At 45.0% G+C, this 28000-nt stretch overlaps 1 protein-coding gene across 3 annotated transcripts; it reads left to right on the top strand.

Annotated features, from left to right (window-relative positions):
- Positions 1 to 27701, top strand: BTG3 (BTG anti-proliferation factor 3). 3 transcript variants are annotated; one of them, XM_044287558.1, is made up of 5 exons: positions 1 to 127; positions 11813 to 12062; positions 12867 to 13004; positions 26349 to 26551; positions 27042 to 27701. In XM_044287558.1, the coding sequence occupies exons 2-5, from the start codon at positions 11890 to 11892 to the stop codon at positions 27278 to 27280; spliced, it is 753 nt and encodes a 250-aa protein (XP_044143493.1). In that variant the 5' UTR covers positions 1 to 127; positions 11813 to 11889; the 3' UTR covers positions 27281 to 27701. The 3 variants fall into 3 exon arrangements, with proteins under 3 accessions (XP_044143493.1, XP_044143495.1, XP_044143494.1); XM_044287560.1 differs by lacking the exon at positions 1 to 127 and adding an exon at positions 2833 to 2948; XM_044287559.1 differs by lacking the exon at positions 1 to 127 and adding an exon at positions 11328 to 11404.
- Positions 27702 to 28000: the final 299 nt, after the last annotated feature.

Raw genomic sequence — 28000 nt, 5'->3', positions numbered from 1 at the left:
GGAATGTAGCCCGGATGGCGGCTGACGTCAGAGAGCGGCAGAGCAGGCGGGAGTTTCTCCCAGAGAGCATCACCTCGTCCCGGGTCACAGCGGCGGCAGAGCCGGGCGTCCATGAAGTCTCCCTCCGGTAAGAGAAGCTTCGTGTGTGTCAGCCTGGGAGCTTACCGACCATGACTGGGTCCACCGTGTACATAAAGTATACAGAGACTGGGGCCAGCTCCATAGTAACAGGTTGTGGGGGTCATCTTCTAAACCTGGCCTTGGATACAGACAGAGCTGTCACCTCCTAGGATATCCAGTCTGTGGTTACCAGTGTAACTGGTGGTATAGGACTTACAAACTGGTTATACTGGTTGCGCGTCACATTTGGTAGCGCTGTAGCGTCTGACGGTCGTCCGATGGGAATATCCCATATGGAGAATTGTACATTGTATTGATTTGGATAGAAATCTGCCTGATGGGGGAGGGGAGATGGTATCGCCTTTATTTAAAGGTGGCGTATGTTTTCGAGCTTTATACACAATGGGGGTTGTAATATTGGTGCACAGTACGAGCGGACGTGTCATGGCGTCGCTTTCCTAGCAGAAAAGTGTGATTTGGTTGTGATACCTAAAAACGGGTCATGTCCCAGTAACATGATGGTGTCCACGTGTTTTGGGTCACTTAAAGGGGTTGTCCAGTTTAGAAAACCAGTTTTTCATACACTGCATTAGGGAAGTCTGAGTGAGGACAGGGTCCAGAACGGAGGGTGACCGCGATCCGCGTCTCTCGCTCTGCCCCGTCCTGCATTACACCCAAATCCCATTGATTTTATAAACGAGCACAGTGTAATGCTTGGTGTCACCTGCGGGGGAGCTGCAGGGAAATTGAACAGTTACCGCCAGGTGTCGTTACAGATTATAGCTCATCGTTGGGGTCCTAGAAGGGGGTGGGGAACGAGTAGAGATCGCCTAAAGGGGTTTTCTGAGTGATTAATACTGATGACCTATTCTCTGGTTAGGTTATCAGTATCTGACCGTTGGGGGTCTGAACCTAGGACCCCCGCCAATCAGCTGTATGAAGAGCTCCTAGCAATATGCCCCCATTGTATGTGATGGGAATACCCCTTTAACTTTAAGTCCCCCTAGAGGACTTGTGACCGTCTGATCGATTTTAAAGGGGTTTTCCAGGCTTTTAATATTGATGACCTATCCTCAGCCGAGGGGCACTTGGCGGATAATTTTCAGAAGGTATTTGGAAGGCAGGCAGCGTGGTGGGACCTGAAGCCTTACGTCAGGAGCAGAACCTGGAGCGTCCACATGTCCTCCTCATCTTTCTTGGCCTGGTTCTGCTTCCTCCGAGTTTTTCACTTAGTGGCCGATTGTGTGATATCTATCCGCATACAGACTACACGTGACGATGTCCAATATATCCGGTAAAGTAGAATTCTACCAGCACTAAAGATTCTGGTGCCGGCCAACCAGAACATGGCCCAGAAAGTCCATAGATAATAATAAATGTCATCCGGGCAGCTCGCCAAAGAAACGGGTCCTTTAATTGCGCCAAATAGGACGTTTCAGCCCTGTATGAGCTTGAGAGAGGCTTGTCTTTAGATGCTATACCTATACATAATGTACTGGTACGGTTAGTGTCCCCGGATCGGCCCTGTGTACAGATCAGAAGATTTCAGCTCGATAATTTACCTTTGTCATACAGCTCAGCCCGTCCCTAGGCAAGCCATTTCCAGGAGGAATAATAGAGGAACAGCTCAGCTTAGCGTTCCAAGGAAAATGAAAAGAATTGTGATGATATGGCAGGAGAGGTGACCAGTCCTCTGAAGCAGTGATGCCTAACTTGCAGCCCTCCAGCTGTTCCAAAACTACAACTCCCAGCATGCCCTAATAGCTGTAGGCTGTCCAAGCATGCTGGGAGCTGCAGGTTGGGCGACCTGCTCTGCAGCTTCAGTGATGATTTCCCGTCTCCGCCAGTAATATCCTGGGTGATACATGCGCCATGATGCTGATCTCTGGAAGATGTCTCGGTACTTGTCCACACACGTACTAACCCTCTACATGTCGGGAGCAGCCGGGTGGAGAATAGACATGGGGGATCATCCGAGACCTGGACCTGCTGGAACCAGCAGAACGTGGACGTCCCACCAAGTGCTTCACAGATGAGACCTATGTATTGTTATTGTCCCGAACCCATCAGTTCCAGCGGCACAGCCGGTAATCTGCCCCGCGGCTTCTACTCCTGCGCGGCTCCAGCTTTACTACAAGGTATGGCCGGCTCCTAGGCCTGGCTTAGTAATGAACACAGTTCTCCATACAAGGGTCATCGGATTCCAGTTGCTGATCTTGTAGCATGCGCTACTAACACACGTGTGACGCACTGCTGTGTGCAAATCGGACAGGGTGTCTATTGGCGACCTGTTCCAGGGTGGGGTGGGACTTTTCCATCATATAGAAATCCCCTTCTGTGGACAGTCAGACACGAGGCTTTATAACATCACTGAAAATAGTACCGGAAATGTCTGCAGAAAACGGCCCCTTGTTTAAAGGTTTGATGTGATTTTTCAATCTCAATAGTTACCGTTTAGTTTTAAAAAAAAAACCACTAAAATCCTGCAGTTTTCACTCTCTCCACTAAGCCTTATAATAGATGCCACTTGGTCTCTACAGATCACTTTACTACAGTTGTCTACTTATCACAAGCAAGATTAGAATGACAGATATCACCTATATATAGATAAGACAGGATATGGGATATGACCGCTTATCTACTCCCTCCTGACCTCTGCAGGTCGCAGAACATGCCTACAAAACGCCCATAGAAGTCAGTGCGGTCCCCGTCTGACCACTGTGTACATGGCCATGGAGCTGCCGTAAAGGATATTATCAACTCGGGCAAGATGGCCGCCGGCCTGTAATCCTTATTCAGGAAATGCGATCTCCAGATACTCTGCACTAGTGAGTGATCATCTAACGGTTCTAATGATATGGGAGCGGTGCTACAGTGCTACAGTGCCGAGCGCCGTCCTCTTCAGCGCTGACGGTGCGGTGTAGTGCCGTTGCCAACTTCCGAGGGAGGAGTTACACCCTAACAGCTGATCGGGGAGGTAGGGTGTCGGTGGCCTATACTGAAGAGCCTGCCACCCAGGAATAACGTGACCCTGCCTCAACATATACCCTACTGCAGAACCCAAACTAAAGGGTTGCCTGATCATTGAACAAGCACCACTTTATATGTTAGTCGCCGATACCGATCCTGCATTCCCCTGAGATAACATAATAGTCATTTCTTGTATTGGGAAACGTTGGATGGCAAAGAGTTGCTTCCATTACAGCTCCCTCCCCTATTGGGATTGTCACATCTCCAGACCCCTGGAGATACAGTCCCTGCTGCGTGCAGAGACATCCTGGACCTGGGAAAGCTGGGTGATGACCCATGACAGTCCTTGGGGCGCACCTCCTTCATTTTTTACAGTTTTTCGGATTTTGTATATTCTAAGGAAAATGGCCCCTTCTGGAGGCGGACATCTCTGCTCCGCACACTGGGATGTCTAACGATGGGTGAATAAGGTATTTCTGACTAATAACGCTTTATCATGTACTTGTATATAATGTGCCTGTAAATGGCTGGGAGGAGGGTAGCGGTGACCCCTGTCTGGGATTTTGAGTGTGCTCTCATGGTGTGACCATATTCCTGTTCTTGAAGCTAGAGGACAGTACAGGTCCAGCCTGGTGGTTCTTTGTCTTAAAGGAAACCTGTCACCAGGATTTTGGCTATAGAGCTGGGGACATGGGCTGCTAGATGGCCACTAGCACATCTGCAATACCCAGTCCCCATAGCTCTATGTGCTTTTATTGTGTTAAAAAAACTGTTTTGATCGATATGCAAATTACCTGATATGAGTCCTGTATCCAGAGATGAGTCAAGCGGAAAGGAGCCCAGCACCACCCCGCGTCCTCCGAATCTCCTCCTTGCTGGCTGACGTCACAGAGCTGGAGCGCCGAAATCTCGCAATGCGCGAGCTAGCGCATGCGCAGTGTCGGCATCATGTTCATTCCCTGTGCTGGCATCAGCACAGGGAACGAACTACGCATGCGCTAGCTCGCGCATTGCGAGATTTCGGCGCTCCAGCTCTGTGACGTCAGCCAGCAAGGAGGAGATTCGGAGGACGCGGGGCGGTGCTGGGCTCCTTTCCGCTGGACTCATCTCTGGATACAGGACTCATATCAGGTAATTTGCATATCGATAAAAACAGTTTTTTAACACAATAAAAGCACACAGAGCTATGGGGACTGGGTATTGTGGATGTGCTAGTGGCCATCTAGCAACCCATGTCCCCAGCTCTATGCGTAAAATCCTGGTGACAGGTTCCCTTTAAAGGTTTTCTTTTTCTTTTATTATTTTTTTTACCACTGATTGGGTGTTAATCTCCTGTTTGAGAAGGGACCAGCACATTCCTAGTCCACGTGACATCACATTCATCGGTCACATGGCCTAGGAGCAGCTCAGCCTCATAGAAGTGAATGGGGCTGAGCTGCAATACCAAGCACAGCCACTGTACAATGTAAGGCGCTGTGCTTGGTGAGCTGAGGGAAGGCTGTGGCGCCTTCTCAAACAGCTGATCGGCGGGGGTCCTGGGTGTCGGATCCCCACCGATAATATACTGATGACGTATCCAGAGCATAGGTCAACAGTAAAAAAAACACTTGGAAATCCCCTTTAAGCTGGGCATTGATATAAATTAGGCCTCATGCACACAATCATATTTTCAGTTCACATCTGATCCACATTTTTTGCGGACAGCCACGTGCTGTCTGCAGCCTTGCAAATTATAAAACAGTCCTAATTAGGGTTGTTGCAGGTGTTGAAATATCGATGGGGCGGGCGCACTGCACCACCAATGAAAGTTAACGTTTAATACAAATACAGGTGCCGGCAGCAGAGGGGTTAACTGCCGCTGATCGCAGCTCCCAGCTATGCGATTCTGCTGCCGACACCCGCTTCCTGTATTAAAGGTTAATTATCATTGGTGGCACAGTGTGCCCGCCCCCCTCCCCCAAGTATTAAAAACAACTCCCCCAGTATTAAAGTAATTGGTGGCAGTGGTCACAGAATCCCCCCCCTCCTCCTCATTGGTGGCACAGTGTGCCTGCCCCCCTCCCCCAAGTATTAAAAACAACTCCCCCAGTATTAAAGTAATTGGTGGCAGTGGTCACAGGATCCCCCCCCTCCTCCTCATTGGTGGCAGTGGCAGCTTCTGATCGGAGCCCCAGCAGTGTAATCCTGGGTCTCCGATCGGTTACCATGGCAGCCAGGACGCTACTGAAGCCCTACCATGGTGACCTCCCTGCTGCTGTATGCACAGGGCAGCAGGGAGAGTATAAAGTCCTATTCTCTATCAGGGGGAATAGGACAAGGGATGAAAAGATCTCAGGTTCTCGCCCCTAAGTTTAAAAAAAACCACCAAATTATTAAGTATAAATAACCCCCTTTCCCAATTTGACATATCAAATATATAAACAATAAATAAACATATCACCATGTCCGAAAAGTCCAAACAAAAAAAAACTAGAAAAAAAAAGTAATTAAAACTGCGTGATTCGCCATTTTTTAAAATGGGGAAAGCTTGCTGTTTTTTTTTTTTTTTTTTTTTCCCCGCTTTTTTTCCCGCAATACTCTTTTGTGGTATCGAAATTGAATCAAATTTTTTGTATCGTATCGCAACAACCCTAGTCCTAATCCTGTCTGTTTTGTGGACAAGAATGGGTATTTTTAATAATGTGGGCCACAGAAAGTGCAGGGTGCACACAGACGGTATCTGCAATTTGCAAAAACGGATAAGTCTGTGTGAATGTAGCCTTAGATTTTAGTTTTATACTGGAGGGGGTGTCCCGAGACTCCGATGGCAGATGCCAGTGAAGTGAAGGATCAGACAGTTGGATTTCAACATGCTCAATCAATTTGGTCTTGAGGAGAAAGGCTCCCTATTCACGGCACATTCATGCTTGGGTGAGCCGAGAGTGCACGGGGTGCCAGGAGAGAGACCTGTCAGCCGGCCGAGCTTTCTAAAATGTATTTCCAGCTTTAGGCGGCCGTCACATACCCTGGTGAAGGCTTCCAGCACGTAGGTCGGACATATTTATAGGCCCTGTTTGACCTCCGTCAGGCTGGTGTACATTGGTATGCTTTCCTATTTCCTACAGAAGCATCCTGCAGAAAACATGCCTGGTGTGGACGACGTATGCCCATATACAACTCTCAATATTGGGACATTGACACAATTCTAACATTTCTGGCTCTATACACCACCACAATGGATTTGAAATGAAATAAACAAGATGTTCTTTAACTGCAGACTTTAGTCAGCTTTAATTTGAGGGTATTTACATCCAAATCGGGTGAACGGTGTAGGAATTACAACAGTTTGCAATTGCATTAGGGTTGTTGTGGGCATTGAAATTTCGATACCCAATCGATACTTTTTCGATACTGGGCTGCGCAGTCTAGTATCTCTGAACATGAGCGCTGCTGTCGGCGCGCTCATGTTCTCTCAGCAGCACAGGGGAGAAGGAAGCTGTCCTTCCTCCCCCCTGTGCTGCTGCCACTGCCACCAATGAGGAGAGAGGGGCAAGCGCACTGCGCCACCAATGATACGACTTTTCCTACACAGAGCGGCACCCAGAGATGTCCCAGCACTTATTATTAGTCCTGGGCGCCGCTCCGTTCGCCCGCTGTGCCCCATTACTGTCTCCTCTCCTGCTCCATATGCTAATTACTATCGGAGCGATGGGGAGGAGACATCACCTTCTCTTGTGGGCGTTCCTTCGCCCTGCGCTGCGATTGGACAGCGCTACAGCCCACTAGAGAAGCTGATGTCTCCTCCCCATTGCTCCGATAGTAATTAGCATATGGAGCAGGAGAGGAGACAGTAATGGGGCACAGCGGGCGAACGGAGCGGCGCCCAGGACTAATAGTAAGTGCTGGGACATCGCTGGGCGCCGCTCTGTGTAGCCTAATACTGAAAGTCTGGACCCAGGAAAAGTAGTCTTTAACACATAATACAGGAGGCAGCTGCCAGCGGCAAAATCGCATTGCCGGCTCCCTGCCTCTGACAGGGAGCTGCGATCAGCGGCAGTTAACCCCTCAGGTGCAGCACCTGAGGGGTTAACTGCCGCTGATCTGCTAGTACCCGCCTCCTGTATTAAGGGGTAATTATCATTGGTGGCGCAGTGTGCCCCCCCCCCTCAACCCCCCACCCCATTAAAATCATTGGTGGCACAGTGCACCGGCCCCTCTCTACCCCCCCAGTATTAAAATCATTGGTGGCAGTGGCCACAGGATCCCCTCCCCCTCATTGGTGGTGCAGTGGCAGCTTCTGATCGGAGCCCCAGCAGTGTAAGCCTGGGGCTCCGATCGGTTACCATGGCAGCCAGGACACTACTGAAGCCCTGACTGCCATGGTAACATCCCTGATGCTGTGTGCACTATTCACAGAGCAGCAGGGACAGTGTGAAGTAGGACAAGGGATGAAAAAATCCCAGGTTCTAGCCCCTAAAAGGGGAAATGGTTATTAAATAAAGTGTAAAAAATAAAAATAAAAAAAAACACCAAAATAAATTTTCCCAATTTCACATATAAAATGTATAAATAATAAACATATTACATATCACCACGTCAGAAAAGTTTAAAATATAAAAAAAATCTATGCGGTGAACGCCGGAACAGAAAAAATAAATAAAAACTACACGATTCGCCATTTTTTAAAATGTGGAATGCACGTGACTTTTTGGTTTATTTTTTCCGCGTGGTATCGAGTATCGCAATACTTTTTCATAGTATCGAAATCAAAAATTTATCACAACAACTCTAGTTTGCATATGTGCCTCCCACTTGTTAAGGAACCAAAAGTAATGGGACAGAATAATAATCATAAATCAAACTTTCACTTTTTAATACTTGGTTGCAAATCCTTTGCAGTCAATTATAACCTGAAGTCTGGAACGCATAGACATCACCAGACGCTGGGTTTCATCCCTGGTGATGCTCTGCCAGGCCTCTACTGCAACTGTCTTCAGTTCCTGCTTGTTCTTGGGGCATTTTCCCTTCAGTTTTGTCTTCAGCAAGTGAAATGCATGCTCAATCGGATTCAGGTCAGGTGATTGACTTGGCCATTGCATAACATTCCACTTCTTTCCCTTAAAAAACTCTTTGGTTGCTTTTGCAGTATGCTTTGGGTCATTGTCCATCTGCACTGTGAAGCGCCGTCCAATGAGTTCTGAAGCATTTGGCTGAATATGAGCAGATAATATTGCCCGAAACACTTCAGAATTCATCCTGCTGCTTTTGTCAGCAGTCACATCATCAATAAATACAAGAGAACCAGTTCCATTGGCAGCCATACATGCCCACGCCATGACACTACCACCACCATGCTTCACTGATGAGGTGGTATGCTTAGGATCATGAGCAGTTCCTTTCCTTCTCCATACTCTTCTCTTCCCATCACTCTGGTACAAGTTGATCTTGGTCTCATCTGTCCATAGGATGTTGTTCCAGAACTGTGAAGGCTTTTTTAGATGTCATTTGGCAAACTCTAATCTGGCCTTCCTGTTTTTGAGGCTCACCAATGGTTTACATCTTGTGGTGAACCCTCTGTATTCACTCTGGTGAAGTCTTCTCCTGATTGTTGACTTTGACACACATACACCTACCTCCTGGAGAGTGTTCTTGATCTGGCCAACTGTTGTGAAGGGTGTTTTCTTCACCAGGGAAAGATTCCTTCAGTCATCCACCACAGTTGTTTTCTGTGGTCTTCCGGGTCTTTTGGTGTTGCTGAGCTCACCGGTGCGTTCCTTCTTTTTAAGAATGTTCCAAACAGTTGTTTTGGCTACGCCTAATGTTTTTGCTATCTCTCTGATGGGTTTGTTTTGTTTTTTCAGCCTAATGATGGCTTGCTTCACTGATAGTGACAGCTCTTTGGATCTCATCTTGAGAGTTGACAGCAACAGATTCCAAATGCAAATAGCACACTTGAAATGAACTCTGGACCTTTTATCTGCTCATTGTAATTGGGATAATGAGGGAATAACACACACCTGGCCATGGAACAGCTGAGAAGCCAATTGTCCCATTACTTTTGGTCCCTTAACAAGTGGGAGGCACATATGCAAACTGTTGTAATTCCTACACCGTTCACCTGATTTGGATGTAAATGCCCTCAAATTAAAGCTGACAGTCTGCAGTTAAAGCACATCTTGTTTGTTTCATTTCAAATCCATTGTGGTAGTGTATAGAGCCAAAAATGTTAGAATTGTGTCGCTGTCCCAATATTTATGGACCTGACTGTATATGGCGCCATGCACCTCCAGTTATACATGTCTGCAGGGAGTCGACCCGTTCATGTCTCATTTTTTTTCTAGTTTTAGTAACTCGTTCCAGTTTTGGGCTCCTCTGAACTTTAACCTGCTTTTGCGGCTCCAAATAAAGATGAGGCAGTTTTGCGGATTGCCTACCTGTAGCGGTAAAGATTGATGTGATTACAGAGGATGCCTAATGTCACTCCGGCAGGCTTTCCTGTGCTTAGTGCAGGATATTTTTCCATCGTCTCGCTCTTTGATCAGCAAACATGATACGTCATGTCTGGGTGTCGCTGTAATTTAGGCTGCAGATGATTTTCACTCCTGTCAGGCGTTGAACCGTGAACAGAATCAGGTGAATGGGGGTCCTGACCTGCGGGCTCATCCAGGTGTACGGTGACTGGACACCAGGGTGGCCCCCATGGACTGAGAGGGATTTATCCTCCACCATAGTAGTACAGTACCGCTAGGACTATATCCTCCCGTCCAAGTCCTTGACGGTAATAACATATTCTGTAAAATGATTGAGCTCCAATATAACCCGAGAAGTCAATTTAAAAGGCGTACGTGATGTAAGATTATAGTGATTGTGAGGTGAACGCGTCTCGTTATAATGGAGGGCCTGCTGGTGAAGTAAGGACAGGAACGCGTCGGCACAGTGATGGACTGAAACGTGCTCATATCCCGGAGAAATCCCTCGACTCTGTGGATAATTAAATGTCTGTTCTCAGCATCAGTTTCCAGGAGAGATTTGTAATAGTAGGTCTAAGGGGGCAACGAACGGCAGCAGAAAGTTATGACAAGCATCAAGAGCGGGGAGCCGTGCCTACAAAAATCTGCATGCCGTGAAAACTGTGCCTACACATTCTGCATACAGATGAGACCTAAAGGGGTCATCCAATGCTACAAATGCCCCCAACAATGCCCAGGTCCCTATAGATCGTATTTACCCCAGCACCTGTGTCACTCTGGATCCCTGAACAGCCGGCGACGGGGGGGAGCAGCCAATAGCAGGATAACCCCTTTAACGTCAGGTACTTGAATGTTTCCTCAAGTGTGCACGTGAGCCAGGATAAAAAGAATCCACAGCTTAAAGGGGGTGTTGAGATTGATGGCTTATGGATAGGGAGGGGTCTGAGACCCCCGTCGTCCAGACTGCACAGCTCCATCTATTGTGTAGTGCAGGGATCAGCAACCTTCCGCACTTCAGCTGTTGTGAAACTACAACTCCCAGCATGCAAACTTGCTCAGCGATATTTGTAACTCCCATAGAAGTGAAAGGAGCTTTCTGGGAGTTGTAGTTTTCAGAACAGCTGGAGTGCCGGAAGTTGCTGATCCCCGTTGTAGAGATTGGAGGTACTAACTAAAATATAAAAATTTACGACGTTCATCGTGCCGCATAACCAGCATGTTACATTTATTCTGCTAAAAAATAAAAATTGGTCGCCACAGTTTCTGTGGCCGTATGTTGTAGGGGTTTAGTACCACTAGGGGACGTCACAATGCGGTCCTGTGATAGCTTTTATAATGTATTGGTATGTCTGGTGTTCCGATGCTGTATAACCTGGGACTGACTGGTCTGTGGCACAGCCTAATAAGCATATAGTCATGGCAGCCCTGGGGCAAGGGGGGCTTTTTTTAGGCCAAAGCTGCCATGACGGCTCATCATCCTGCAGTTGCATTCATGGGGGTGAATAGAGACAGAGGGAGCCCCTTCCTCTAACTGCCTTGGTGCTGCAGTTGCTGTTGACTGTGGCATTTAGGGGGCTGGGATTTATCTCTGATTGCGGCCATTACATCGGAGCCCAGCTTCAGTCAGTGCTGGGCACCTGTGTTGGTAAGAATTGATATTCGTTCACAAAGCAAGTCATCGAATAAATCAAATGAATCGCTCGGCCCCTCGTCTTAAGAAACAGGATGCAATGTTTTTTTCTCGTTAGAACTGTGTATCCTGGATTGGGCGGCATGCTACGTCTAAGGACAATATGCTGTGTCCAGAACGCGTCAGCGTCTCCCTGGAAGATTTGCTCTAACTGTTCTGTGTCCAGTTTTCTCTGGTTAGAGCTGCAGTTTGTGCTTCAGTGCTGCTTTTCCTACTGTAACAGAATAGAAAAAGCCAGGGACGGACATTTTGAAGGCTATGGGCAGCTGTCTTTTTTTCCCCCGGTCACAGTATATGTTCCGATCTTGTTTTTGTTGCTCCTTGTGTCCTCTGTTCCTGTTTTGTTTAGTACATAAGGGGAGGATACTATTATGTTGAGGTATTAACCCCCTCATGCTAGTCCGGCTGCACCCTGTGAGGTAGGAATCCATAGGGGTGAAGCAGGATCCAGTCTGTATCGCTGTATAAAGGCTCAGGGCTCCTGCTTCTTGTTAACACCCCGACCAGTCTTGACCCAGATGTTCAGCTGCTTCTTCTCACATCATCTTCAGTATATCAGTAACGTCTCTTCTTTTTCTTGCAGATCCTTAAAATCGTCCTCCGTCCAACGTTTATTTTTTTAAAACATATATTTTTTTTTTACTTTGCGTGTGGTAAAAGATGAAGAACGAAATTTCCGCGGTTGTATTTTTTCTCTCGAGGCTTCTGAAAAATAATAAAAAGTTACATAAGGAAGAGATTGAGATGTTTTCTGAAGAACTAGGCAGAATCCTGCACGACAAGTACGTCGATCACTGGTACCCGGAAACTCCAACGAAAGGACAAGCGTACAGGTAATGTCAGAGGGGACTCCAAAATGACCTGGAGCCCTATTGTGGTTTATCTAGGGGGAAGATGGACATTGATGGGGGTTTTCTGCTTACGATGACCCCTGTCCTTGTGCATGTCATAACTTGGTGTTGAAAAATTAATTCCTGTGAACAGTCGGTCTCTGACAGCTTCTACAAGGCCCATGTCTCATTGCCGATGAGGTCAGACTACTCCTGCCCGGAGGACTATAGGAGGCTGTCAGACAATGCTCCTCGGGCATAGAGCCTCGTGCAGATAGCTACATACAGTGACTTCCGTGTACCTTCCTGGCAGCTGGAGGTGAGCTCACGGAGGAGGGATCTCTGACTGAAGCTCCTAGACCTGGGTAAAGCCGGCCATACACACATGTGGCTGGAATGTGGCCAGTCAGTCGCACATCGGGTCACCATTAGGCCTCCTGCACATGAGCATATCCGTTTTGCAGTCTGGAAATCACAGATCTGCAAAATATGGATGTGATCCATGTCCATCCCGCAATTTTCGCGGGACCAACTATAAGGGTGCATTCACACAACAGTATGGATTTTGCGGTCCACAAAAAATAAGGATGATGTCAGTGTTGCATCTTTTTTTTTTTTTTTTTTTTTTTTTGCGGCCCCATTGTAACAGTGCCTGTTCTTGTCCACAAACTGGCAAGAATAGGACATGATCCATTTTTATTTTTATTTTTTTGTGGACCCATTGAAATGAATGGCTCCTCAATGGACACAGAAACAAAATACATTTGTGTGAATGTAGCCTTATGCATATGGCGATTCCCTTTTCAGATGCATCCGTGTAAACAGATGTCAGGGTGTGGATCCAGATCTCCAGAAAGCTTGTTTCAGCAGTGGACTTCTGTATGAAGATTTAGGATTGCCTCTGGAGATGACGTTGTGGGTAGACCCTTGTGAAGTGTGTTGTAGGTAAGTGGCGACTAAATCTCAGAACTGTATAAAGGTGGCTGATTGCACTGAAGAAGGCCTGTCCTGCCCCCAGAGAACTCTTCTTCCCAAACATGGAGCCCACAAGAAAAATGCCCGATCATGGAAGATGTGGCTGGAAAAGTATACAACCTGTAGGCGATCTATGAGGGCAGGACAGGTCCTCTTAACCTTTTAATGACCAGACACTTTAGTGCATGTGGTGGTTTAATGGTTGTAACTTTATTTCTTAGACTATCAAAATCATTTTTGCTATGTTTTTTTATGTGACACATGGGGCTTTTTATTAATAACTAGCAGAAGAACCCGGCTTTGCATGGGTCGGGTATATTTCATCTATTTCATTTAATGTTTGTGTGTGTCTTTAAGGCTACTTTCACACTAGCGTTCGATCGGATCCGTTCTGAACGGATCCGATCATAATAATGCAGACGGAGGCTCCGTTCAGAACGGATCCGTCTGCATTATATTGGCATATAAAAGCTAAGTGTGAAAATAGCCTCCGACGGATCCGTCCAGACTTTCAATGTAAAGTCAATGGGGGACGGATCCGCCTGAAGATTGAGCCATATTGTGGCATCTTCAAACGGATCCGTCCCCATTGACTTACATTGTAAGTCTGGACGGATCCGCACGGCCAGGTGGACACCCGAACGCTGCAAGCAGCGTTCAGCTGTCCGCCTGTCCGTGCGGAGGCGAGCGGAGGCTGAACGCCGCCAGACTGATGCAGTCTGAGCGGATTCGCATCCTTTCAGACTGCATCAGGGCTGGACGGCTGCGTTCGGGTCCGCTCGTGAGCCCCTTCAAACGGAGCTCACGAGCGGACAGCCGAACGCTAGTGTGAAAGTAGCCTAAGTCAATGGGGACGGATCCGTTTGAAGTTGACACAATATGGCTCAATTTTAAACTGATCCGTCCCCCGTTGACTTTCAATGTAAAGTCTGGACTGATCCGTTTGAGCAACTTTCACACTTAGAATTTTTTCTAAACTATAATGCAGACTGATCCGTTCTGAACGGATCCCATCGTCTGCATTATAGGAGCGGATCAGTCTGTGCAGACACCAGACGGATCCGCTCTGAACGCATGTGTGAAAGTAGCCTAAAAGATATCGACAGTATCCCCCTTAACTTAGACCTTCAGAGCAGCCCGCTCCTTTAACAGTGACCTCCACAGCACCCCACCCGTTAACACTAACCCCCCACAGTGCCCCGCCTCCTTAAAATGTAACCTCCACAACACCCCACCCGCCCCCCTAACAAAGACCTCTACAGTGGGGCATTATTGTCTTTAATTGACAGTATATAAAACCACACAGAATTAGTATACACTTAAGGTCATGTGAGTTGCATCAGCCTCTACAACATTGGCTAAGAGTTGCAAAATCATATTAACTCACACATAAGCCGTCTTATGCTAAGAATGCCCTACATTGCCTATAGCAACCAATCAGAGCTCATATTAATGACCTGTAGCAAAATAGAAGCTGAGCTGTGATTGGTTGCTATATGCAATCTGATGAATACCCAGGCTAACTGCCACAACAGCCAACAGACAATGGCTCCTGGAGTTGGGCGGTTAGGTTACGAAGCATATTTTTTGGCAAATAATTGGAAAGCGCGGGGTGAAAATTTCCACTCAAAACATGGTCTATGACATTCCCAGAGTCACAGGAGATGGCTGTGAAAAATGTTGTGATAGTAAATGCGACGGTGCGGATTCCTTTAGTATACATACATACACACACACGCACATACACACACACGCACATACACACACACACACACGCGCATATACATACACACACACACACACACGCGCATATACATACACACACACATGCGCATATACATACACACACGCGCATATACATACACACACGCGCGCGCATATACATACACACACACGCGCGCGCGCGCATATACATACACATACACACGCGCATATACATACACACACACACACGCGCATATACATGCATATACATACACACACACACGCGCATATACACACACACACACGCGCATATACATACACACACACGCATATACATACACACACACACACGCATATACACACACACGCATATACATACATACACACGCATATACATACATACATACACGCACATACATACACGCACATACATACATACATACACGCACACACGCACATACATACACACACATATACATACATACACGCACACACGCACATACATACACACACATATACATACATACACACACACACACACACACACACACACACACACACACACATACATACATACATACGCATATACATACACACACACACACACACATACATACATACATACGCATATACATACACACACACACGCATATACATACACACACACACACACACGCATATACATACACACACACACACGCATATACACACACACACACACACACACACGCATATACATACACACACACACACACGCATATACATACATACATACATACATACATACATACACACACACACGCATATACATACATACATACATACACACACACACGCATATACATACATACATACACACACACACGCATATACATACATACATACATACACACACACGCATATACATACATACATACATACACACACACACGCATATACATACATACATACACACACACGCATATACATACATACATACATACACACACACACACGCATATACATACATACACGCACATACATACATACACGCACACGCACACACACGCACATACATACACACACACGCATATACATACATACACACACACACACACACACTCAGCGTTATATATTAAATGTCTTAAAATGTTTTAGTTTTTACATTTATTTTGGGAAAACTGCCCAAAAGTTTTTAGTTTTTTTTTCTGCAGCTCCTTATTCTTTAAATATGCAAACTGACACCAAATAAATTAAAATGAGTTCCCTACTTTGTCAGCCATTTTGATAAAAAATAATTTTTTATAGTTTCATGCAAACGGAGCGTCTAGGGTGACAGTTTCCATAGGCGGCTTAATTTAATTTTATTTTTTGTCCATAATCTTTATTTTATTTTTTGTATTTTTGCTAACTTTTTTTTTTTTTTGCCCCTGACCTATCTCCCCAGAGAATATATGATAAAAGCTCTGGGGGACATTGACCCTTTTTTTTTTTTTTTTTTAATTTGCACTTTTTCCACTGTAACTGGAGCATCCAAAGTTTGCTAAGACCCTGCAGCTCCGCTATACCCAAGACATCTGGCGATCATGTGATCTCAGGGTACAATAGAGAAAGCAGCCTGGCCTCTTCCTCTATTCACTGGGGACCGGACTTGCTCCTGCTAGATTGCAGGAGCTTTAATCAGGCACCGCAGAAGTACAGCGCTTGGTTGTTATAGTGTTAGGGGAGTGTCTAGTCCTGTTGCCCACATGCATGCATGGCTCATTATCATTGGTGGGTTGTTGTTTGTTTGTTTTAGTTTTTTTGAGTTAAGCTCTAGTAGGATTTTCTGTGCGTGATTGCTGATTTCTATGGTTCCCTTTATCCCTTACTGACTTTTTTTTCCCGTTCTTTTTCCTTCATCTTTCTTCCTTTTCCTCCCTTTCCCCTCTTTACATTCTCATATTAATTATCAAAAGGGAAAATGCCATCAAATAGTTTAACAAATTGCCATACAAAGCGAAACTCCGAAGAGCAAACGCAGGAAGAGCGAGGAGCATACAGAGGGAAACAGGAGTGAGGACGGGCCGAGGGAACAAACCAGGAAGGACATGGGGGAGTGTCTACTCAGACCCAAATACCTGGACCACCAGGAGGCAAAGGAGCAACCAGCCAGAGACAGGGGTTCTCCACGAAGCTACAAATGGAAACAGGCAGCAAGGTAGAGCGAGGGAGATCTGAAAGGTCCAGGTGAAAGCCAGTTAGGTGGTTAAACGGTGAAGCAGTGAGGTGGCGAGGCCCTCGGATCTTTTGGGACGGCAGATAGGTTGCATGCTGTGGAGGGGCAGGAGGGAGGCGCAACGTAGCGTGTCTACGTCATCGCGTCCAACCTGGGATCTTCATTAATCATCCCTTCCTGACATTTGATATACATGGAGATCATAATGGCGGAAGTGGGAGTATGAAGTGAGTCTGCTCCATACGCAGTGGCCGACACCTGTTTGGCAATGACCAGGCTCGGAGATGACTAACTCTGATTATGATAATTTAACTTCTCAGATGTCATAGTAATAACTGCGCCATCTGGGCGATTATAGGTAGGGAGGGGGTCTCCCTCTGTTGTCCTTGCAGCATATGGTATGAACCGATCCATATTTAAGTCCCCTAGGAAAACTAAAAAAGTGTGTGGGGGGGGGGGGGGGTAGTATTTTATATAAATGTCCAGCTGAGTTAATAAACTATTTATAGAGGGGTCATAGTCTAAAATAACTTTTACTTCATTATACTAATAAAATTACACCACCTTAGTGATTCACCAGTGAAAAATTTGTGAAACAAATGATAGAGCGATAAAAAATGTTTACACGGGGTAATTAACCAATGATATGGCTATAGAGGTTTGGTGTACACAGGGCAGTAATCGGGGGAGTGCTAGAATGTCTTACCTGTCCCTGCACTCACCCTGAATAAATCCTCAGCCCAGGGACGTCCCCTGATGGTGGAGACTCCCTGTCCTCGTTCCTGGACTGACTGGCCTACGTATACCCTCCTCTCAATCAGCAATACCTGGGTACCCCGTAGAAACAACGGATATTTACTGTGTCACAGTTAGTTGATACCTGTATAGACAACAGCCCATATGGATAGAAAACTGAAACGGATATATAGGTGCAGAGGAAAAGATAAATCCTATAACACCATTACGAGAAGCCCAAAAGAAACGTTGTGATGACAGTACGTTCCCAGGCTATTTCTCATCAATACCCCGACGCGTTTCCCCTACTTCTAGGTTCATCAGGGGGTCAGGAGACAGTCATGGGTAAACAGTTACATAAAGAGATAATTTAGATCTACTTATGATACACATGGAGGACATAGGACCGGACGGCTGTGTGTGGGACCAAGCGGACCATTGGATATATCCCACCTGTAGATGGAAGGTAGAGAGATATCAGAATGAGTGCTTGTTGCAGAGTTATTTAATATTTCAGCCCACTAGGGTCACTTACTTAAAGTCCTGGACAATCAAATTGGTCAGAAGCCTACTTAGATAAGGGCAGGTGCTGTATCCAAAGGCTGTAGAAACATACAATATGAAGTTCTGTTTCATGCCAATGTCCAGATCAATCAATCAAATAAGACCACATGGTCCCTACTCACATTTTTTTAAGTAGTGAAGCGTATGCATGATAGATTTGGTGTCGTTGATCAGGTAACATGTCTGTTTTAACGCACAGTGAACGCAGCAGAAATGAAACCTGAAAAGCAGTAGCCAAATTGAATTTTTTTCCCTCAATTTCACCCTGCAGATTTATTGAATATATTATTATGGCAAATGAATTGGTGCAATTACAAAAAAAAAAATCCAACTTTTCCCACAAAAAATAAGCAGTCATATGGTTATGTGAACATAAAAGTAGAAGTGTGTTTGTAATGGTGGGGTGACAAGTATATAGTCCTCAGCCCTTACTAATGGAGGACCTGGAGCTGTAGAGAATTTAATTCTGTCTTTACACCTGGATACACATTGATCAGCGGCACTCGGCAGCCAGACGCTGATGAACACCGCGGTGCGGAGAGATTCCAGAGAGCGCAGCCTTCCACACAAGATACACGAGGTAACTTCAGACAAAACCTGCAGAAAACGCCATTGGAACAAGATTTCTCTATAAATGAGATGATGCGCTCTTACCGGTTGTTAGTTCTCTGCGTGTCATTACTTGGTTAAGCGCCCCATGCCATCCAGAACATTGTAAGATATGGCGCAGGCTCCCGTCTGTAATCCCCTTCCTTGGCATCCCCTTCTTCTACGGAAAATTCTGTCATCTGGCAGAGTCTAATAATTGCAGGATTAGAGCAGGGCGAGCATGTAAAACCAACAAGGAACACATTTGGCAGCTGGGTACCAAATACCCACCGGAGTCCATACTGCGCGGGCCAAAGGAAGGAGGGACCAGGGAAAAATAAGGTTTTGCTGTTTAACTAGTTAATGACCCTGTTTCTTAAAATGACTGAGCGCCTTTGTGGAAAGGGAAGAGCCATATTTCTTCATTTATTGCGTATAGGATACTTCACTGCGCTCTACAGATTGGCATCATTCCCACCGCTCCTCTTCTCTATTGGGGCTCACAGTCCACTTTCCCTGACTCCAGCTTAGATTAGGGTCAGTTTGATAGGAAGCTGATTTACCCATGACAGATCCGATTCCAACCCTGCACTGTGTATAGAAAATAAGCACCTTCCTGGAGATCATTTTGATAGGTAGGTGGGCTTTATAGCGGACCCCAATCACCTGAGATTATGGGAGATGTAAGGCCATGTACAGTACAGGCCTAGTCAGTCTGAACTATCTCATAATCTTATCAAACTTACATCTTTCCCTATACTACTGCCACTTATGGAGCTGTTCATCCTGAGCCTCCTGAGTCATTATTAAAACAGTCAAATTGTAGGAAGAAGGAAATGAATGCCGGATAGGTCCTCAACCTGTAGGTACCTTCTGAGCTACGTTCAGTAAGAAATATGGAGAAGACACATTTTAAAACAAGAGAAATAAGAAATGCTGAAATTGCTAACGTTTGCAGATACAGTAATTATACCATCCAAAGTGTCGTTTTTCAGGTTTTATTGCTGCCGCCTCAAAACTGGCCCTATTATTACACGTTTTAATCACAATGTATATGCCACTTGCCCATTTCACAGCAACCTTTTTGTAAGTGTGCCCCTACCAACGGACGGTCCCAGTGCTGCACTCCTTTTCCAGTCTAAGCCCCCACAGATCTAGGTGAAATCACCCCATGGGCACAGCAACAGCTGCCATGCAGCCCCCCAGCACGTGAACAGAGGCTCATCTTTCCATGTGGTCTCAGACACCCAGTAGTATAGGTACATACTTGGGTGGTGTAGCTATCCTCCGGATAGGTCATCAGTATGAGATTGGTGAGAATCTGATACCCTGCACCCCCACTGGTCAGCAGTTTGAAGTGATAGTGGCGCTGGTTCCGCTTCCAAATTACCTGCGCCTCGTCTCGCTTGTAGAGGTGACATAGTGTAATTACAACTACTCTCCCATTCAAGTGGATGTAATGTAATTATACTGCAACGCCTCTACAAGCGAGACAGCGCTCACGGAGCGGAAGCAGCACTCGCGCAATATTGTAGCGCTGCGCAACCCCTTTAAGTGGGGTCGCAGGGAAATGGGTTTTATGCAATTTAATGAAAACCTAAACAAAGAGCCTCATGTCTGTAAATGATGTTCTGCAGACAGTGCATTGAAGCTTGTGGATGTGCGGCCCGGTGTAGTGTCCGCTTGTCGCCAGCTTCAATTACCTATGTAGAAGATTGAAACGCCTCATCTGGGTGGATGACTGGCACTCGTACCTCTCGCTGTGGAAATTGGTCTGTGAAATGTTCTTTCAGAATCGACATGGTTTTCTATTGTGTGACCACAGAGATCTTTGGAATTAACGTTTGTGCAGTACTGTCTGGTGATCAGCAGATGGCACTGTTTACTGGAAAAATACAATTAAAATAAGATTTATTATTATTATTAACCCCTTCAGGACCCAGCCATTTTTCACCTTAAGGACCAGGCCATTTTTTGCAAATCTGACATGTCACTTTAAGTGGTGATAACTTTATAACGCTTTTACTTATCCAGGCCATTCTGAGATTTTCTTGTCACATATTGTACTTCATGACAGTGGTAAAATTAAGTCAAACAATTTCATTTTAATTTATAAAAAAAATATACCAAATTTACCAATTTTTTTTAAAAGTAGCAAATTTCCAAATTAAAATTTCTCTACTTTTATAATGGATAGTAATAACTCCAAAAAAAGTTATTACTTTCCATTCCCCATATGTCTACTTCATGTTTGGATAATTTTGTTAATGCCATTTTATTTTTTGGGACGTTAGAAGGCTTAGAAGTTTAGAAGCAAATCTTGAAATTTTTCTGAAAATTTCCAAAACCCTCTTTTTAGGGACTAGTTCAGTTCTGAAGTCACTTTGTGAGGCCTACATAATAGAAACCACCCAAAAATGACCCCATTTTAGAAATTACACCCCTCAAGGTATTCAAAACTGATTTGACTAACTTTGTTAACCCTTTAGGTGTTCCACAAGAATTAATGGAAAATGGAGATGAAATTTCAGAATTTCACTCTTTTGGCAGCTTTTCCATTTTTTTTCCAGTTACAAAGCAAGGGTTAACAGCCAAACAAAACTCAATATTTATGGCCCTGATTCTGTAGTTTACAGAAACACCCCATATGTGGTCGTAAACTGCACGGCAGAAGGAAAGGTACGCCATATGTTTTTTGGAGGGCAGATTTCACTGGAATGATTTTAAGTTGCCATGTCACATTTGAAGCCCCGCTGATGCACCCCTACAGGGAGTGCAGAATTATTAGGCAAGTTGTATTTTTGAGGATTAATTTTATTATTGAACAACCTATGTTCTCAATGAACCCAAAAAACTCATTAATATCAAAGCTGAATATTTTTGGAAGTAGTTTTTAGTTTGTTTTTAGTTTTAGCTATTTTAGGGGGATATCTGTGTGTGCAGGTGACTATTACTGTGCATAATTATTAGGCAACTTAACAAAAAACAAATATATACCTATTTCAATTATTTATTTTTACCAGTGAAACCAATATAACATCTCAACATTCACAAATATACATTTCTGACATTCAAAACAAACAAAACAATCAGTGACCAATATAGCCACCTTTGCAAGGACACTCAAAAGCCTGCCATCCATGGATTCTGTCAGTGTTTTGATCTGTTCACCATCAACATTGCGTGCAGCAGCAACCACAGCCTCCCAGACACTGTTCAGAGAGGTGTACTGTTTTCCCTCCTTGTAAATCTCACATTTGATGATGGACCACAGGTTCTCAATGGGGTTCAGATCAGGTGAACAAGGAGGCCTATGTCATTAGATTTTCTTCTTTTATACCCTTTCTTGCCAGCCACGCTGTGGAGTACTTGGACGCGTGTGATGGAGCATTGTCCTGCATGAAAATCATGTTTTTCTTGAAGGATGCAGACTTCTTCCTGTACCACTGCTTGAAGAAGGTGTCTTCCAGAAACTGGCAGTAGGACTGGGAGTTGAGCTTGACTCCATCCTCAACCCGAAAAGGCCCCACAAGCTCATCTTTGATGATACCAGCCCAAACCAGTACTCCACCTCCACCTTGCTGGCGTCTGAGTCGGACTGGAGCTCTCTGCCCTTTACCAATCCAGCCACGGGCCCATCCATCTGGCCCATCAAGACTCACTCTCATTTCATCAGTCCATAAAACCTTAGAAAAATCAGTCTTGAGATATTTCTTGGCCCAGTCTTGACGTTTCAGCTTGTGTGTCTTGTTCAGTGGTGGTCGTCTTTCAGCCTTTCTTACCTTGGCCATGTCTCTGAGTATTGCACACCTTGTGCTTTTGGGCACTCCAGTGATGTTGCAGCTCTGAAATATGGCCAAACTGGTGGCAAGTGGCATCTTGGCAGCTGCACGCTTGACTTTTCTCAGTTCATGGGCAGTTATTTTGCGCCTTGGTTTTTCCACACGCTTCTTGCGACCCTGTTGACTATTTTGAATGAAACGCTTGATTGTTCGATGATCACGCTTCAGAAGCTTTGCAATTTTAAGAGTGCTGCATCCCTCTGCAAGATATCTCACTATTTTTGACTTTTCTGAGCCTGTCAAGTCCTTCTTTTGACCCATTTTGCCAAAGGAAAGGAAGTTGCCTAATAATTATGCACACCTGATATAGGGTGTTGATGTCATTAGACCACACCCCTTCTCATTACAGAGATGCACATCACCTAATATGCTTAATTGGTAGTAGGCTTTCGAGCCTATACAGCTTGGAGTAAGACAACATGCATAAAGAGGATGATGTTGTCAAAATACTCATTTGCCTAATAATTCTGCACTCCCTGTAGACTAGAAACTCAAAAAAAAAGACTCCATTTTGGAAACTATGGATAAAGTGGCAGTTTTGTTGGTACTATTTTAGGGTACATATGATTTTTGGTTGCTCTATATTACACTTTGTGAGGCAAAATAACAAGAAATAGCTGTTTTGGCACCGTTTTTTATTTTTTGTTATTTACAGTGTTCATCTAACAGGTTAGACCGTGTTATTTTTATAGAGCAGGTTGTTACGGACGTGAAAATACCAAATATGACTTGTTTCAGTTTTACATAAAGCATTTTTGAAGAAAATGATATTTTTTTTTTGTCTCCATATTTTGAAAGCCATAGTTTTTTTAAAATTTTGGCCTTATGTAGGGGCTCATTTTTTTCAGTATGAGAGGACAGTTTGATTGGTACTATTTTAGGGTGCATATGACTTTTTGATCGCTTGGTATTACACTTTGTGATGTAAGGTGACAAAAAAAAGGCTTTTTTGACACACTTAAAAAAAAATATATATATATATTTTTTTGTGTCCACCTGAGCGGTTAGGTCATGTGATATTTTTATACAGCAGGTTCTTATGGATGCGGTAATAGCCATATACATTTATTATTTATTTTTTGGGCAATTGGCTTGGTCTCTAGGACTCTAGGTAGGGTATTTTTGCAGGATGAGATGAATGTTTGGCACTATTTAGGGGTGCATTGATCGCTTGCTATAGGTCTACACAACGACATTTGTCGTGTGACAGAGGGCACAACTACACTGCCACATCTGTCGTGCGACAATTTGTATAATGATAGTCCATGGTGTCGCACTGCAATATGCGACTTGCTGCGACGCGACAGTCGCAGAAAAATCCATCTTGAATGGATTTTTTGCAACAGTCGCAGCATGTCGCATGTTGCAGTGTGACACCATAGACTATCATTATAAAAATTGTCACGCGACAAATGTCGTCTTGTAGACATAGCCTTACACTTTTTGTGATGTAAGGTGACAAAAAATGCCTTTTTTTAGCACAGTTTTTATTATATTTTTTTAGATAGGGTTCACCTGAGGGGTTAGGTCGTGATATTTTTATAAAGCTAGTAGATACGGACGCGGCGATACCTAATGTCTACTTTTTTTATTTTACTTTATTTTGTGAAAAGGGCCCTTTTTTTTATTTATTATTATTATTTTTCACTTTATTATTTGTCCCACTCTGGAACTTCAACATTGCAGGGTCTGATCCCTGTTTCAATGCAGCACAATGCATTTGTATTGAACTGTTAGTGAACAGTTGCCTAGGAGACCCAGCCTGGGGGCTGGGCCTTTTAGGCCTGCGTATATGCCAAACCCCAAGCCTTGGAATGGCTTGGGACTGCCATGGCAACCATCCAGTCCCTGCCACAGCAGCACGGGGACCCGATGGATAAGGTGAGGGAGCGCAAACCTCCCATATGCCGCGTTTAGCGCTGACCACTGCATATAGGGGTTAATCCACCGGAATGGTGGATGCAGCAGGGATCCGGCTGTCAGTAACAGCTGGATCTCTGACTGCTGATCGCGCTGTACATATGAAAAGGGGTATACATAATACAGACAATTGCTATAAGCATGAACAAGATGAGTTATAAACTGGTAGAGAAGGAGAGGGCCCTTCCCGTGAGGGCTTACAATCTACATGGTATGGGAGAAGGACACAGTAGATGCGGGTGAAGTTGGTCATGGCGGTATAGCGGAAGCAGGGTCACTGGTTGTAGGCTTGTCTGAAGAGGTGGGTTTTCGGGTTTCTTTTGAAGGATTCCACTGCAGGTGAGAGTCTGATATGTTTGGGTAGTGGGTTCCAGAGTGTGGGGGATGCTCGGGAGAAATCTTGGAGGAGATTGTGGGAAGAGGTGATAAGAAGAGGGAAGGAGGTCTTGTGAGGATCGGAGAGTGCGTGTGGGGATGAATTCGGAAAGTAGCTGAGAGATGTAGGGAGGGGACAGGTTGTGGACGGCCTTGTATGTATTTGTTAGTACTTTGAAGTGAATTAGCTGGGCAATGGGGAGCCAGTGAAGGGATTGGCAGAGGGGACAGGCAGAGGAGTAACAGGGTGAGAGGTGTATTAGTCGGGAAGCAGAGTTGAGGATAGATTGGAGGGGTGCGAGAGTGCTAGACGGAAGGCCACAGAGGAGAATGATGCAGTAGTCTAGGTGGGAGATGAGGGCATGTACAAGCATTTTCGCAGATTCAAAGTTAAGGAAAGAGCGGATGCGGGAGATGTTTTTGAGTTGGAGGCGGCAGGTGGTGAAAAGGGCTTGGATGTGCGGTCGGCAGGAGAGGGCAGAATCCAAGGTCACTCCAAGGCAGCGGGCTATTGACTGGGGAGAGTGTGCAGCCATTGATCGTGATAGATAGGTCTGTTGGGGGGGGTTGAGCAGGACGGGGGAAAGATGATAAATTCTGTTTTATCCATGTTAAGTTTTAGAAAGCGAAATGCGAAGGAGGATGATATAGCAGATAGACATTGTGGGATTCTTGATAGTAAGGTGGTGATGTCTGGACCAGAGAGGTAGATTTGTGTGTCGTCAGCATAGGAGTGATACTGAAAGCCATGGGACGATGAGATGTCCCAGGCAGAAAGTGTAGATAGAGAAGAGCAGGGGTCCTAAGACAGAGCCTTGTGGGACACCAACAGAGAGGGAATGAGACGAGGAGGTGGTGGGAGACTCTAAACATCCGTTCTGTGAGGTATGATGTGATCCAGGAAAGGGCCAGGTCAGTGATGCCAAGGGATGAGAGAGTTTGCAACAGAAGGGAGTGGTTGACAGTGTCAAAGGCAGAGGACAGGTCAAGGAGAAGGAGGACAGAGTAATGTTTTTTGGTTTTGGTTGTTAGTAGGTCATTGGTGACTATGGTAAGGGTAGTCTCAGTCGAGTAGGTGGGGTCGGAAGCGAAATTGTAGGCGGTCTAAGATGGAGCAGGAGGAGAGGTGAGAGGACAGTTCAGAATGGACATGTTGCTCAAGTAGCTTTGAGACCTATGGTTTTAAAACAGATAAGAGGTCCTTCCAATAGTAGTGTTCAGAAGATGGGAAAAACAGCGTAATATCCAGGTAGTATCACCGCAGTGTAAATGAGTAAAACCTATAGGTAGTTGGTAACGAGAGAGGGGGTGGGGGCAAGATGAGAAATGAATGAAAGAAGACATAAACTTGATTATGGTCTATTGACTTGATTGTAACTCTTACATTAGGTATGGAGAGAAGAACCCTTCATTTGTGGTGGCAAGCTTCGAAAGTAAAGAAGATAAGACAGAGATCTCTCGGAAAGTGAACCACGCCATGGAGAAAGTTACTTCAGATTACCACTCGGGCTCCTCCTCAGATGATGAAGTCTATGTGAATAAGATGATTTATAACCCTCCACCCGATGCTCCGTACCAGGGAGTATCATCAGGTATTTGCAAAACCCCTTTTAATTTTTACCTCATACATTTTTGGGGTATTCCATATACGTCTTATATCCCTTAAAAACAAAAGAGAAATGATGCAATTAGAAGTGAAACCTTTTGATTAAAGAGGAAAACCCCTTTAAATCTACGCCACCAAGAGGGCCTGGCGGACTGAAGCGCCAAACTTATGTAGAGGCTTGCTCCTCTACATAACTTTGGCGCTTCCACTGGCATTGCAGAGGGACTTGAGACCGGCATGGAAAACATCGGTCTTAATAAATGTCCCCCGCTGAGGTTTTAAAGTCCGTCACCACATGACTATTTACTGGCGGGTAGTTTTTTGCAATATGTGGGATGAGATTTGTTACTGTGCCATGCTGTGGATATACTGTCTGCAGATCCAGACCGAAAATCCGCATTGTATCTGCTACGTGTGGACGCAGCCTTAACGATCTGAGCACGGCACTTACTCTGTCTCTTTCCTCTGCTTCTTAGGTGCCAGAATTCAGACCTCAACCAATTCCTCCCTGGAACAAGAACCCGAAGAAAAGGCAGAGTGCCCATTACCACTTCCAGCAGCGCTTTGCCTCCACCTACCAGCAGGGAAGAAGCAAGGCTTACGGTCACGTGCCATGGTTGCAGCCAGTCATGCAGGCCGAGCGGAACCACTGGCCCAGCGTGCATATGTTGGGGGCCGGGCACCAGTGCTTAGTCTAAGTGATCAGTATCTCTAAACTTCTACGTCCAAAACTAATGCTGGACCAAATCATAGGAGCCTCTCTTTCTATTAGATTTTTTTTTTATGGTTATTTAACTCAAACTTTGTTGCACTTTTTGTACATTTTCCTAGTAATTTCGGAAACACTTTTTTTTGAGGATAGGGTTAATAGTTAAGTGCCTAAGTATTTTTTAATATTTATATATTACGACTTGCACAAAATCATGTAATCATTTGCTATTCTGAACTTTTCAGTACCAAATGTATTTATTTTCAAATCTCAATTTGATATTTTATGTATTAAACTAATAAATGATCTTTTATTAATATAATAATGTATTACAGCAGAGGAACAGGTTCCATTGTAATGATGATGGACTGATGTTACTTCTAATAATGCAATGAAAATGTTACTAAATAATAATAATAATGATGCACATTCTGGTCCTCGTTATTTATATAGCTCCGATGTATACCTCAGCGCAGTACCGAATGTACTTGCAGCAGCAGAGCTTGGTCTAAACACCCCAGGTAAAGGGCACACCAGTTTCATAGTAAGCTGCTTGGATTGTGGAGAAAATCGGAGAGGATAGGCTCTTTTGGATATGGCACCTATGAAAGAAATCTCCTGACCCAGTGTTTCCCAACCAGCGTGCCTCCAGCTGTTGCAAAACTACAACTCCCAGCATGCCCGGACAGACTTTGGCTGTGCGGGCATGCTGGGAGGTATAGTTTT

This window comes from Bufo gargarizans, chromosome 3 (genome assembly GCF_014858855.1).
Source record: "Bufo gargarizans isolate SCDJY-AF-19 chromosome 3, ASM1485885v1, whole genome shotgun sequence".
In the NCBI taxonomy this organism is placed as follows: Eukaryota; Metazoa; Chordata; class Amphibia; order Anura; family Bufonidae; genus Bufo; species Bufo gargarizans.
The sequence above is the reverse complement of the archived record's forward strand: the minus strand, read 5'-3'. Positions and strand labels throughout refer to the sequence as shown.